The following is a 16,040-nucleotide window of genomic DNA, read 5'->3' on the forward strand; positions in this document are numbered from 1 at the left end:
GGGTTTGCATACGGACCTGAACCAAAATAGAATCTGCCTCTTCTGGTCACCGACTCAAATCATCCACCTAGTTTTGTCAAAACGCATCGACAACGTTTTGAAATATCATCATTTTAGGTCCTATCATTCAGTGGTGAAGAATCACTTATAAAATTCTACTATCCGCATCCAGATTTTCACCAAAATCGTGTAAATCTCTCCTTTTCACACAACCAACATGTCCACAAAGTTTTGCCCGAATCTGTCCATAACCTTTTCAGATATCCTGCTCTTAGACCGACAGACAGACAAACAAGGGTGAATACATAACCTATGTCCACCTTCGGTGATTCGATTATTTGGTTCGAACAGTCCATCCATGATGCAGTACATAATTCCTTCAGGATCCTCATTGTGGACATTTCCCCCATGTCCTTTGGGGGAAAAACAACATTTTCTTGATTTTTCTATTGCTCATCTCAAGGGGAAAAAACACACACTTGGGGTTGTCAATTGGTGCAAGATGAAAAAATATAATTCACTCCCACCATACTAATTATGACATATAAGAAATATATAGCTGAAAAATGATTGTTATTCCAGTAAAAGTAGTCAATGTGATACTCATTTTCATTTTGTCGAAGGTAACAAAGATTACAAGTTTTTGGTGAATTGGGAAGACCAGAAATGATACGAATTGATTACAGAAAAGCAAATGTTGAAGCAATGACAATGGGAAACCACTCAACTGATACTTCTGGTTTATCAAATGCTTCGTACATCATCTTGTTTATCACATTCTCCTTCATCACCATCATCACCGTTGGAGGAAATGTTCTGGTTCTCCTCTCTATACAGCGTTACCAACATCTCATGAACGGGGTGTTGAGTGTTTTCATTTCCTCGCTCGCCTGCGCAGACCTGCTCATCGGGACGGTGGAGATGCCTTTAACTGCGATGCAAATTATTGAAGGAAGCGCATGGCCCTTCGGACGTCAGGCTTGCAACTTTAGATACATAATCGATGTCACAAGTGTAACTGCGAGCATCAACAGTCTGTGTGTGATCGCCGTCGACCGTTACATTGCCATCACGATGCCGCTGCGATATCCATCCCTCGTTACACTGCGAAGAGCATCTTATGCTGTCCTTGCTGTGTGGATCGTATCCCTCACCTTGTCCTTCTTTCCAATCCAATTCAACTGGTACCGCTCAAAACAACCTGAAGCATTGTCGTGCTATGAAAACCCAACTTGCTGCAATTTTCTCCCCACCATAGAGTACGTCATCATCTCAAACATACTCTCCTTCCACCTGCCAGCGGTATTGATGATCTTAGTATATTCGAAAGTGCTCAAGGAAGCCAATCGGCAGGTAAGAATGCGACTTTATTTTCCAAATCTTCACAAACAATGTTAAATTTATATTCAGCATATACATTGCCTTCAGAAAGTATAACCGCAAACGAACAGCTATTCTTGTCTTGTATGTGCATATGTATATGTATGTATGCAGTCGTGGCCAAAAATATTGGCACCTTTGCACTTTTTTCAAATAATAAGTTGAAATTGACAAAAGTATTTGATCTCCACAATTCTTTATTTCACTGTTAATATTACAGAACCTTTCTTTTTGATTCAGAACTTAATATATCCTTTTAACTCAGAAAATAACAAGTACAGATATATTCAAAGTACACCGCCCCCATGCCAAATGATTAAATATCCTCCAGCGCGGCATTGCCGGAGCGCCCCTGGCACCCGGCAATACCGCCATGCAGCTCATAGAGACTGTATTGGGACGGAGAGGTGTGCAATAATTGATTGATTGATTGCAAAATTCAAATCAATAAAAGATTGTGATAAAATATTTTCTCAATCAATTGGCTAATAGCATAACTAAACCACTTGTGCTTCATCCGAAGATGTAACTTTTAAAAATGTAATTAAATAAGTCATGATTAAAAAATTAAAAAATTAATTTATGAATCAATAAATAATTAATTGATTAATTGATGAATCAGTTCATCAAAAATATCCTTTATAGCCACATCAGATTGTTCAATATGGTTCAAATTTGTTCAACATGGTTCACATGGTTCAATATGGTCCACAATGGTCCAACATGGTTCATTTTTCAATTTCCCAATTTTCCAAATTTTCCCAAAAAAATTCTATTTTCGAATTATTATTTTTTACATTTTTCTTTTTTATTTAATTTGCAATTTTCAATATTTTTATCTAATTTTTTATTTGTTATTTAATTTCCAATTATTTTGAGAAATATATAATTTGTGAATTATATAATTTAGTTTATTATTTGATTTCCAAATTGTTTTTATTTAATTATATTATTTTTTTATTAAACTCAAATTCTGTATACACGATATCGAGCTGCTTGTCATATCTTCGCCATAGCTCGGCATATTCTTTATTTTCCTCCTCAGTGCGTTGATCCCAAGTTCTTTCCCAGAATTTCAGTATTCTTTTACGAATCGCTTCTTTCTCCACTTGCCTTTTCTCCCTTTCCTCCTTCTCCTTTTTCTCTCTTTTCTCCTTCTCCTTTTTCTCTCATTCCTCCCACTCTTCTTCCTCTATCTCCTCCAGCCAAACATCACAATATGTTGTATTCATTTCTATTTCCATAATAAAATTATTCTTTATACTAAAATCAATTTCATGTATTTACATTACACATTCAATTTCACATTTTATACATTTTTATATTTTATATTTATTTTATCTAATTTTTAATTTAAAGAAAATTTGATAATAACAAAATAATGGTTTTTTATGCACGATCAAAACATTCAAATAAATTTAAAGCGCTGTTTGAAGTACGATATCATAATATGACTACAGTTTGTTTTACCATTAATGATAAGGGTTTATACCTTGAAAAATATACCACGCAAAATACGTTAATTAAAATGGAATTAGATGCTGAATATTTTGAAACATACAAGTATAAATCATTCAGAAGCAATTCATATAGGATTAGGCTCACATATTAATCGCTTTTTTAAATTCACAAAGAACAAGACCGAGATTGTTTTTAAAATGGAAACCTCCTTTGAATTCATTAAAGAAATAACTTCTTTGGTGGATAATTCCAATACATGGTTAAAAATTGATACCGAATCTATTCAAAATATCATACCGACCCCTATTCAAGATTCCAGGTCTTATTTCAATTATAATTTGAATGTGCTTTGTCGTTCGTTTAAGCCTGGTGTTGGCTTGGCGGTTAGGGTGCGGCTTGGGATCCTAGGATCCTGGGTTCTGAATCCCGATTGATCACTGAATTAACGCCAGGGGGGTTGACTCAGCCTGTCATCCTTCCGAGGTCGGCAAATTGAGTACCAGCTTGCTGGGATGAATGATCCTGGTGTGTACCCCGGCTTAGAATAGGTACACCGGATCTCTGCGCATCGTAAGAGGCGACCAAGGGTTGGCGTCAGGAAGGGCATCCGGCCATAAAAACATTGCCTCAAACAGGGAACCATGATTGTCATGGGGCCCGCAAGGCTAACCCCTGCTCTAGCGGGGAAAATGGCCTTAAAACGATCATTCATTCATTCATTTTGTTCGTTTAAGGACCCTATCATTGAAATAAAACGCACAAAAAATATTCTTTATTTTATATTCGAAATAATACATATTTCAAAGAAAGTTGTTTATTATAAAACAGACGATGATGATAACGATGAAGATGATAACGACGAAGATGATAACGACTATGATAAAACAAATACAACAGATAAAACGAGTGATAAAACAAAGTGTGATGAAACTTGTGATGAAATGTGTAAGGAAATAGGAGATCCACCTGTGGATCACGCTAGATTAACTTATCATCATTATTTCAAATCCGAACAATTTACTCGTATCGGAAAAATTGGCTCTATATCTAATAAGCCTATTGCTGTACATACTGAATTAGATGAAAACAATCAATCCAAACCTATATTATTACATTGTAATAGTAATATCGGTTTTGTAAAAATTTACATTATACCAACTATAGATGAATAATATAGATGAAATAATATAAAATATTGCTTTTCAAACGATAATTTATCCACTATGGTTCAACATGGTTCATTTTTCAATTATATAATTTTCAATTATATCATTTCCAATTATATAATTTCCACAATTTTTTCTCCATCTCAGTGATTGTTATCCGTTTAATTAACTTACTTTTCTCCCATTTCTCATTATCCCCTCTTAAAATGCAGGTGTAAATTGCCAACTCAATGTATTAAATAAACCCTTACATATTTTATCGGGAAATTGTTTTCTTTCAACCGTTTTAAAAATTGTAAAATCTTCAATGTTACATTTTGTATGATCATGCTTATGTAATAACTGAAATAATAAATATTGTATATTCCTAAAATTTTTCCTAATTCTTCAACTTCATTTTTATCATGTTTTTCATCGTATAATTTTAATAATTGTTTAAAATCTTTAACCAAATCATACTCTGAATGAGAAATATTATCTAATTTATTTTTCATTAACGTTATATATATTAAAATAACACTATCATAATATTTTGTATATTTTAATTCTTTTTAAAACATTATGATAATTATGTGCTTTGGTAATCTTTGAGTATTTTATATCATCTTCTTTATCATTTATAAAAAGTCTTATATGCGTTCAATTTCTCATTTAATGCTTGATAAACCTTATCTGGTGGATAATCTTTGTAAGTCATACTTGTATCTATACTCGTTTGTTGAGTGTTACACATGAAACATATTTTAATGGTCGTATCGTTTATTTCAAAATTATTTATATCCGTGTTGTTACAATTTGTACAACTGATATTAAACTGCATGTCATTATATGGGATATAAATATTCCATGATTTTACACGCACAATTTATTTGCTGATGAGTAAAAATTTATTTATAATTATTTTCTTTTTTTCCAGAATAGGCTTATCATTTGCTGATATGGGTTGATGTAAAATTTTCTTATATTCTTGAATAAGAAACCCGGTATCCATAATGTATAATAATTTCTCACATTTGATATCATGTAACAATATTTTAGCTTGCCTAATATTTTGCTGAATATTTTTATTAGTTTTATTATACCTAATAATTAGATTTTTAACAGTTTTTAGTTTGGTATTAAATGTATCATTGTTTAACTCTGTTTAAAGTTTTTTATAATTTTATTATTGATGCTAATAATATCACTACACATTTCATTTATTTTTGTTTGTATTTAAATAATTATTTTTTATTTTTTCAATTTTCCCAGGTCCTCCTCGCTCACGACACGTGTGGATAATCATAGATCTAAATATTCTTTAACCATTTATATCTGAAAATTAGTTAAACCTATTTTGGCTATTGACAGAACAATGATGTTAAGGAGAAGTATAATGAGTAATATATTGTATATTACTTCTAAATTTTGCATTGTTTGAATATTCAAACTACGAATAAAAAAAACATTTTAATTTTATCTTTTCTGGTAATATTTTTCTTATCGGCCTTAATTTCCTGTTCTAGTAGAAAATATTGTTTCCCCCCAGAATAACAAATGATAATTTACCTTCCATTGATTTTTTTTAGGAATGACGAATTCCCCATTTGGTGTTAATGTCATTTATTTTTCTTTACAATTTAATATTAACCCCCGTTTCCCAAATGCCAAATCTTTGAAAAAAATTCTTCTTCCATTGGCCATTTGTTTTAAAACGACATTCTAGAAAAAATGGTTGCATATTCATTTATTAATAATTTATACTCTATATAAAAATATATATATATATAATAAATCCACACGCATCGTGTAGTCGAGGATTGTGAAGTGCCAACCCATTTCTTTCATGAGCATTATCTGCTTATTTGTGTCTTTTGTAATTCCTGTGAATAAAATAAACCCAAGATTTCTTCCCCATTCATATCATTTAATTTATAAGTCCAAGGAACTGTATCCATGACATCAACGATTTTAAAAAGTTCATTAGTCCATCTCTTTGTCCTTTCTCAAAATGACTTTTCTATCTATATATTCTTACAATATCACCAACTTTGAACTTGGCCTTTCTCAAATAAATTTGCTTTTAATATTCTAATTTTGTAACTGTTTCCGATGGTATTGATTTTGTTGATGAACTGTATTATTGTAATTATCTACAATACCCAGAATTAAAGCTACCCATTGTTGAGAACCGACTTGTGTAAATTTTTTATATAATCTCTCTGTCAAAGTGCAATTAAAACGCTCAATAACAACCGCTTTTCCTTCATTAAAAGTGCTGTATAATGTAATGCCATTATCTTTAAGAAATTTCATAAATATCCAAATATCTATAAACCTCAGTTGACTTTTTGCTCCACCAAATAACAGCGAAATGGAGTTGAGTAAAAGGGTGAAAATTCTACCGATGCTGTGATAAATAACTACCTCTGTCGGTTTGAATGTTTGAAAGAGAATAGACGTCTGGATCAATTTTTGAATTAAATTTAAATCCCGATTTATACATATATAAACGCGAGTTGTCTGTGTCCACGTTTTATTCAGAGATGGCTGAACGGATCTTCATCAAACTTTCAGAGGTTCACCAGTGAGTGCCTGGGAGTGTTCTCGGCAAGCAAAAAAAAAAAAAAAAAAAAGTTCGTTTTTTTGGAGTTAAAAAAAAAATCCCTCATACACCTCCTCTCCCATCCCCCTCCCCCTCCACTTCCCCCCTCCCCTCCCCTCGCCTCCACCCTACCCTCCCTTCCCCTTCCCCTCCTTTCCCCTCCACCTCCCTCTCCCCCTTCCTTCCTTATCTCCCTCTCCCCTGCCCCCTCCTCCCCTCCGCCCCCCCCGCCAGGCAACGCCGGGTACTTCTGCTAGTTTTGTTATAAAAATGTATTCCCTCATCAAACTATAACTTCTTTGGTTTTCTTTTGCTTTTACTAAATATTCCACTGAAAGCTAACATAAGAGTATTCCCCTTTTGTTTTTCAGGGGAACAACCCATGCAAATCTACTCCTCAAATCAATAACGGTTAAAGCATAATTGTATCCCTCATCATTATATAGTTCAATTAAATAAGCGGACCAGATGTAATGAACACACCTTTGGAATAAACCTTCCTTCTTTGAAACTTTGTGATTTTCGGTTTATGCAATTCATCAGCCAAAAGCTCCTCAGTCTTGATGACATCATTGGAGCTTAATCGTTTTTGAGGGCTCTGTCTATGGAGAAACACCTGGATAACCAAGACCAAGTTTCAATTTAGCACTTATCAATTTTTTTCACAATAAACCTATCAACTTTCTCTCTCAACGTTGGATTTTGTATCAAAGACAAATCATACAACATTTCTCTGTCGGCTTTGTGTTTTTCATTCAACGTAGTGGTATTCCCATAAGCAATATCATGCTTCATACACACTTCATCAACCTTATTTAGAGGTTGAGACCAAGGTTTAGGATTGTCAGCCTCACCTAAACTTTTGTCCAAGTTTGTCCCTGGACCACAAAAAAAATATCCAGGAAGGTGTAATTCCCCTGTAATTCCAGTTGTTGTAAATTTACTTGCTGACAGAAACTTTTGGATATCTCCCCCACTTTTATTCTTAGAAATAAATTGGCACTTTTTAGAGCAAAAGACTAAACATACCCCTTTTGCATGAACTCGATTATTTTTATTTTTAACATGAGATATTTTTCGATTCAGTTTTCATTTTACACTTGAGACAATAACTCATTTTATTTATTAGTTTAGTTTTTATTTATCTTAACACAAATCCATAAGGGACACTATCAATTCCATTTCCTAAAATAAACCTCTTATCATTAAAAGCCCCAAGAGCTTTCTTGCTCACCTCTTCTGAATATAATTGATGTTTATAACTTCTTATCATATTCGTTTTTCGAAACTCTTCTCTCTTTAAAGTCAAACAATTATAATAATTTCCAAAGTTTATTGTTTATTTAATAACATTTTTCTTTATTCCCTTTAACTTCTTATCACTTCTTTCAATATTATTATCAATATACTTATAGGCATAAGCTTTAGATCTCAATCCTATAAATTCACTCATTACCTTACCCCTCAATTCATCCTTAAACTTTCCAATAACCTTTTTATTCTTTGAAGAAAACAACTTATCACCCGGGTTGTAATTACTTGTGTCATAAATATCAATATCATCAATCACATCTGAATAAACATCTTCTGCATTAATTTTCAAAATAAATCTATCTGTATGCATAAAAAGTAGATTAACATCATTTTGATATTTCTTCCTTAAGTTATTGTAAAAGTAATCATACATTAATGACTTTGACAAGTCAAGAATTGATGTTCCAATATAAATAGGTTTATCTATTTCAATACTTTCTTTAAACAAATGGAGAGCACAAAAGTACTCTGAAAACACCTCTGCTCTTTGAAAACCTGGTATATTAATTAATTTTAATGCTTGTTTCCAAGATGTAGCAAGTCTTATGTTTTGTCTATTTCTAAGATTTTCCATCGTCTTTCCAAATACAGCATTATTCATTAATTTATAAAAGACTTTCCCAAAATCCGTTTTTGCTCTAGTTTTCCTTTTTGTATTAAAATCAATATACTCCTTCAACCAATGACTTTGACTAAACTGTAAAACTCTATGAATCTTCTTTATTATCAGCCCCGCTGATAAACATTGCGTCAAGTTGCTTTGGTGTAAAACATAATTCCCTTTGTCATATAATGTCGTAAATAATTTCTCTGTTGATTTACGTGTGGTATTAAATGATTGTTGATAATCACTTAACCATTCTTTTCTTGGACACTCTTTATCAGACGCATAAGGTAGATCCTTAAGTTTATTATGAAGTTCTTCAGAATATTTCAAATCAACATATAGGCAAATATAATTATGCGATGTCGTTTACTCAGATTTAGTAATCTTTTAAGTTTTTCTTGTTTTGTTCCACTGCAAATCAAAGAAATACATATGTGGATACCAAAAGCTTTTTTAATTTCAACAATTTGATGGAAGATATGGTGCATTTGAAAAAGGTGCAAGGGTGCCAATAGTTTTGGCCACGACAGTGTACATATATATTGTTACGGATCTCAGTCGTCGGCCTTTTCCCCTTACCAAGGGGGGTTAGCCCCTTGTCTGATACTGACCGACGTGAGTCCTGGAAGTCCCAACCCTCCTTCCGGTCGGGAGCAGCCAGGGTAATTGGTCAATGAAAAGTCCCAAGGACCTGAGTGCCACTCCTGACCGTGAAGCAGGGAAGAGACTCCCGCTCGAACCACGGTTTTAGATAGACTAGTTGCCGAGCGGTTTTTAGCAACCCGGAGTTCGAGCCATTTAACAAAGACTAACCCGATTATAAACGTTGGCCGAAATCGCACCACAGGAACTCAATGGGGAAATCTCTAAAACGATCGGATGAGCATGAAGAAGAAGACAAAGGTAGGAAGAACAGATATTTATTAATTATTTACGCAAACCAAAATCAAGGAGAAGAGAAGAAATAAAAGTAATATACAGGGAAATGGAAGGAGCAGAAGGACACAGAGCAATTCTTAAAACAAGCTTAACTTATACCCAGGACAGAACAAACAAGACAAACTCACATACACGAATGGATAGTATTGCAGGGGTGGATGGCTGAAAGGATGAGAAGGTGGGACCACAGGGCTGGAAGGATGCGGTTCCAGTCCGTGCCAACGGCAAGGCTGGAGGTGAGCGGCCGCCGACCCTCCGTAATCTGGTTCACACGGCGGCGTTGTTCACGGCAGCGTGTCCAAGCTGCGCGCGGCAGGAGTTTGTTTGAAACAGGTCTCTCCTTCTCGCCGCACCTCCTTGATGGTTCCGGAATCGGAAAAATGCCACAAGATGCCACAAATGAAAAATGCGCCTCCCTTCACAGAACTTCTCAGTGCGTCCTCCCTCACTCATCTCTCTAAGCAGTCCCTCCGCCACTCTTTTATTGCTTTTCCCGAGATCAAGCCGCGGGTTAAGAGGGCACGCCTACCGGGTCGCTCTCCGCAGTGCCGATTGGTGGGCACGAGCTCTTCCTGGCTCCGCCCATGATGACGAGGGGTGGGCCACGCCCTTCTTCTTCGAGCTGACCATGCCGTAATGGAGGCAAATGCAGTTGGCAACAATGCAGTTGGAAATGGAGGCTTTGGGGAATTTGAAGAGGGGATCTATCTTATTTCATTTGATGCAACGCAAATGAACTAGTAGAAAAACAGAGCCTTATACTGACATAGAATAAAGAGATAACTATTTAGAAGGTCCTATGATTTTCTATGTGTGTGCGATGGACTAACTAAGGGGACGACCTTTGATCTTTACAATTAATGGAGGTATTCACAAGGAATTATTACATTATTTACAGAGGGTGATATTTACAAACAATTACCAAAGTGCAGGATTCTCAAATCCGCAACACGGCACCCTTCTTCCTCCAGGCACGTCCCGGGCTATAAAACTTTACTTAATGTGACACGCAGGTGTAATTTCCCTCTACAATTAACCTGACCCTGAGTGCGACAGTTTTAAAACACAAATAAATATGTCCCGCTATTTGCGTTGCACCCTGCCTGACAGATTCACGCCCACAGTTAACCGAATTACGGAATGGTTTTCAAACTACACATTTACGGTGGGGAGCATTATTTAGAAGTGACGTTAATTGTATTTACACTGCAACACAGGACCTGTTATTTTTCTTTTTAGGAAACGAAAAAAAAGAAAATTCCTGTGGGAGGGAGGAGACAGCATGCACTGCATCGACGCACCAGCACCAATAAAGAGCACCATAACACCAAAGCACAGTCACGCACCATTCAGTGCGATATTACACAATAATAATAAAACACAACTGTTGGTGGTCTTCTTCTCGTTCTGCTCTGCTGGTCCGTAGTTCTTCCTGATGTTGTCTTTCTTCATGTTGTTCTTTGTGGCTTGCTGCCTATTTGCAATGATAAAAAGGCACACAACGCGTCCATCTTTTTATTTATGGCCAACAGGGGCCGACTATGGGTGGTTCACCTGTATGGCTTGGTGCCACCTCACCGAGGTCCGCAAGCAAGATCTTCCTCTGGCCAACATGGCCGGTCCCAGTAGAGGGGCCATGCCACAAAACTTGTGGTCCATAAGTGGTGCTTGGCCACAGTACTGTGGTCGATATTGTGGTGCTTGGCCGCAAAACGGCGGTCCATAAAGTGGTGCATCGATGCAAGCAGCTGGTTGCGGGGATCCGGGCACACAGGCGCGGCCTCCCGCACGCTCCCCCTCAGTGCCCAGAGAGCACGATCCATGGGTCGGGGAAGGAAGACAGAGATGGCAGCGTTAGCGAGGGCAAGGGCGCAAGGGTACACATCAAACAGGGCAATGAAGAACGAGGTGCGCACGGAGAGCGAAGTGAGAAAGTTCGTCCCTACCGTACGTCACCCCCCCCCCCCCCCTGTCACCTACTCCACCCTTGCCCTTACCCATATTTACAACAATTTACAATTCGTCTCTAGCGTCACGTCTTCCCCATATCTCCTAATACCAAATTCGTCACAATCCCTCTAATCAAATTTGCCATCACCCAAATTCCTCATCAATCCCTCTTAAGGAGGAAGAGATGGAACATTAAGCACAATGTCACACCCACGTTGTGATGTGTCTCATCAAATCCAAAACATTTGCACAAAAATAAAAACAACAAACCATGGCACGGTGTGGAGTTCTGTCACCTCAGGTGAGTGGATGTAGATGGTGCGAGGAGATTCCAATCCTAACTACTTACTAAATGACATTAACACATTTTACACTACCCGGGGTCTTTCCCTGCCAATCCATTGGCTATCTTACTCTATGCGGTTCTAAAACCCAATTCCCATTGCCCAAACTGTGGTGCTCATCAATATGGGGTCTCACTCCCCCGATTCAACTCCCGGTGCTCTCGCACAATTTTGGGGCTGAGTCGTGTGGCTCTCCCAGCAGGCCTGCTCACCTGCACACCTCCACCACTGCAGTTGCCTCCGAGCTTACCTGCTCCTTATCCTAACCTATCTTGGGGAAGGCCCTCTCTGGCACTTACCCCCTCGGTGCCCTCTCTGGCACTGGGCTACCCGGGTCCGTCCCTGGATCCTCGGGCCCCACTGAACACTACTGGCTCCCAGAGCCTACCTGCGGCCTCACCTGGCTGACAGACTAGCAGTGGCGGAGTGCCCATTCAACCATACACACTAACAGGCCACACGCCCAGCCAATTTACTCTACTACTGCACCCATCCAAACGCCATTCTACACATGCACCACAGACATCAATATCCACCATAATTTACCTATACCCTCTACCTACTCTTAAACTACCCTCCCCGGGTACTCGTGAAGGGGGTCCACCTTTCCCCCATTCACACCTTCGCACCATGCACTCCCACTCCACATTTTCCACACTCTCACTCCACACCATCCATTCTATTCTCCATTCATTCCAGACCATTTATTCCCCACAACCATTCTCACCTGTATTTGCACACTCACCTGGTGCTCACACACACCTGTTGGCACTTGCACCCTCCTTTCCTCAGAGGCTCATTCATTCAATACAACACACAATCACACACACTCACAATACTCTGCCCAATACTCTTTCTTCACACACGCTGCATCATCTGATCTAACTACTCCCTTCTGAAACTCACGCTCCCCAGTCTTCCCTTATACTAAGCGCTCCCACGTCGTTATAATCCAACTAATCTGCTATGTCCCCTACTACAGGTACATGTCGCTACTTAACTCTCATGTTACCTATGGTCATCTTTCTAGATCCCTATCATTTTATCCGAACCCTCCCGGGCTAGTTTGCACAGCCACCCCATAAACTAATGCTCATGTGCCCTGTGTGAGGGATGGTAAATTTACCATCCCTCTACACTGGGTATCAATTTTCAACCATCACTATTCCCAATTTCGAATCACTCGTAATTTCGAGCCAATTCCCTACCAATTCCAAACAATTACACTATCATCACCACAGTCCGCTAAACTTGAGCCTCTCGGTGTGTCCATGCATTTTCAAAGCTCGGCTTCGCAAAGCCGCGCAATGCATATGGGTGGTTTGGTCTACTACAGGTTGGGTCCGTCCGGCATTCGATTCAGCGGAGGAGGTTTCGTCGGGCCAAGGTTCAAAGCACCATCCCTAAGCAGGGCTGTTCGCTCCCATGCGCGATGGGCCAGCCTTGCCCGGGTGGAGCGCCGCCACCACAAGGGGGCGCCATTCCGACCCCTCCTACCTCCCCTCGAACCAGGCCGGTCACCTTGCCCGGCAAAGCGCGGACTCGACCGTGCGGGGCGGGGCCCGGCCCGAATCGTGCACGACGCTCCGAATAGGAGTGACGCGACACCGATCCCCGCCGGCTCCCGCAGCCCACACCGCACGGCACGGACCGGGAGCTCGCGTCGGCTATACGTCGGCCTAACCGCTGCCCCTGTCAACGTCGATGTTTCACTCGCATGCTCACATGCATACGCGACCCCTTTTACACTCACAAAACCCGGCGTCTCAGCGCCTCTCATGCATTCCATACACTCCGTCCATTCCACCACCGCACTCACTGTTACACACCACTCCTCTCGCGCACCTTCTTGCGCACACTCTCCCAGTACGTACTCCGTACCACTCACCACAGGTGTGCATTCCAGCACATACCCACTCTCGCGCTCTGGTGTGCTTTCCCGCACCACCGCCAACTCACTCTCCGTGTCACACTCCGTACACTCTGTTTCACAATCTTCACAATCGCTTCCACGATTACACTCTGTCGTGCATTCATTCACCCTCTTACATCTCACCACGGACCTTTCACTAGCGCCCGGGTGCCGTCGCGACCCCAAGCGCGCGAAAATTCTTTTTGCGCCAGACATCCTCCTGCAAAATCTCCCCGCACAATATACAGGCCGACTCACCTGGGCGCTTCTTCCTCTTCGCTCCAACACCTGCAAACTTTCATTTGGGTTAAGCACAGCATCAAGGTGTGAGCTGAGACTTTGCATGTCTTCCATTCCTCCCTCCAATTCCTGGGCTACCTCTGTCGTCTTTTCAATTTCAATTCCAACTATAACCATTTAATTCTGAATTAATTCTTTTTCCGCCGCTGCACCTGAATTTGCCCTGTCCAATCCGGCGGGCGTCGGGGTTTTTCACACCCCGTCTCACGTTACCTCGTCGTGCACAAATGCGACCCCCTCGCTCAACCCGCGGTTAACCTCCCTCTCATACTTCCTTGCTTCATACTGGGCTTGCCCCCTCACCAACCCCTTGTTAATTTCTTTGGCTTGGCCATTTATGCCCTCCAATTTGCTTCCTAGCCCCCCCTAATTTGCTTCCTAATCCACCCATTTGGTCTTCCATATCATGTCTCAACTCCCCAATTTGGTGCTCTAATCCCCCAAATTGACTTCCCAATTGCTCCCCCATTTGTTTACTCTGAGCATTCATCCTATGCTCTGACTCTATCATACAAGCCCTCATTTGTACCATAAAGATGTCCATATACGATTGCATATCTACCACCCCCATTTGCGCAGCGGGCGTGGCCCTCATCGCCATGTGCGAGGCACCGCCATTTTCTGCCCCTGCGACCTCGTGCGAGGCGCCGCCATCTTGTGCGCCTCAAACCCCCACAACCGCATCCTCATTGCTCTCCTCTTCCATTATTCCCACTGCCTCCCTGGGGTCCTGGGTCGCCTCTACCTCCTCATTCTCCCCTACCGGCACCCGATCACCTTGATCATCCATGGCACGATTTTAAAATCGAGATGTTTTAATAAAATTTCGGCCGCTCGTAAATTTTTGACCAAACTTTTAAGATGGGTTAAAATTTGGTTTGGGTCCAAATCCCAACTCCTCGACACCAATTGTTATGGATCCGGGGGACGGCACTCCCGTTAGCAAGGGGGGGTTAATCCCCTTGTCCTGTTAAGCTGGCCGTCCGCCGGTTCTGGAAGTATGATGTCACTTCCGGTCGGTGGTGAGTAGGGTTGTAAGCCCAATCCGTCTTACTACCTAATTACCACCACCGGCCGTAAGCGAGGAGATACTCCCACCCGGGCCGCAGCGTGATTGGATGCGCCGAGCGAAGCGAGCTGCGACTCGGGCCGTTAACAAGAGACTAAACCCGATTATAGTGGTTGGCCGAATCGTGCCACAGGTACTCAATTGGAAGAAAAGACAGAGGCGATCGAATGAGAGGAAACCAGAGTAAGGGAAGAACAAAGAGTGGGTTTATTAATTATATCCAAAAACCCAAAATAAGAGGAAATGAAAGCAATATACAGAGCAAAAGGACACAGGGCAAGCTTAACTATACAGTCTTACTTACAACCCCGGACAAACAAACAGACTTACACGGATAGGGAAGGCAGGAAGGAATGGCTGGAAGGGGGAGAAGGTCCAAGCCGATGGCAGGGCAGGAAGGTCCGGGCAGATGCACAGCGTCGAGGTCCGCTCCAGTCCACGCTCCGGGCTTGAGGCGAAACCTGGCGGCAGCTGCACGTATGGTTTCACGCGGTCGGACAATGTGAATACATGGCGGTATTGTCGTCGTCAACGGACCCACTCTCCTGCCTTACGATTCAGCGTGTTCTCCTCTGGTACCTTGCACTTCGGACCTTTGCACTCATCTGCCGACGCACTCATCTCTCCTCTCACTCATCTGCCGACGCACTCATTTCTCCTCTCAGTCATCTCCTGAAGCATTCCCTCGCAGCCGCTTTTATAGAGCGTTCTTGTATCCAGCCGCCGGGTCCTATGACACGCCTACCGGTCGGCTCACCTCGGCACTGGTTGGCCGGCGAGGGCTCGCTGGCTCCACCTCTGATGGTGAGTTGACGTGCCACACCTTGTTCTTGTGTCCCGCCCCCTTTTTCCTCGGCCTGAGACCGCATGTTCATTGGCGGCTTGGGGCCATCAAACAAACCAAGACAAGGGTCAGCGAACGCTTCCCTACCGCTACTGCACTTTGAAGAGCGGGAGATGATTGGGGAAATTGAAGGGGCCTATCTTATTTGATTAATGCAATGTAGATTCAAC

The 16,040-nt window shown here is 40.7% G+C and overlaps 1 protein-coding gene across 1 annotated transcript in view; it reads left to right on the plus strand.

Moving 5' to 3' along the window:
* Window positions 1-705: 705 nt before the first annotated feature.
* LOC137418821 (beta-2 adrenergic receptor-like) overlaps window positions 706-16,040 on the plus strand; it is an 84,939-nt gene continuing 69,604 nt past the window's right edge. Inside the window, exon 1 of the mRNA XM_078780785.1 lies at window positions 706-1,353. Within this exon, the coding sequence (XP_078636911.1) occupies window positions 706-1,353 (648 nt within the window). The remainder of the gene's footprint in view (window positions 1,354-16,040) is intronic.

This window comes from Myxine glutinosa, chromosome 1, assembly GCF_964187855.1.
Source record: "Myxine glutinosa chromosome 1, kmMyxGlut1.1, whole genome shotgun sequence".
Lineage (NCBI taxonomy): Eukaryota > Metazoa > Chordata > Myxini > Myxiniformes > Myxinidae > Myxine > Myxine glutinosa.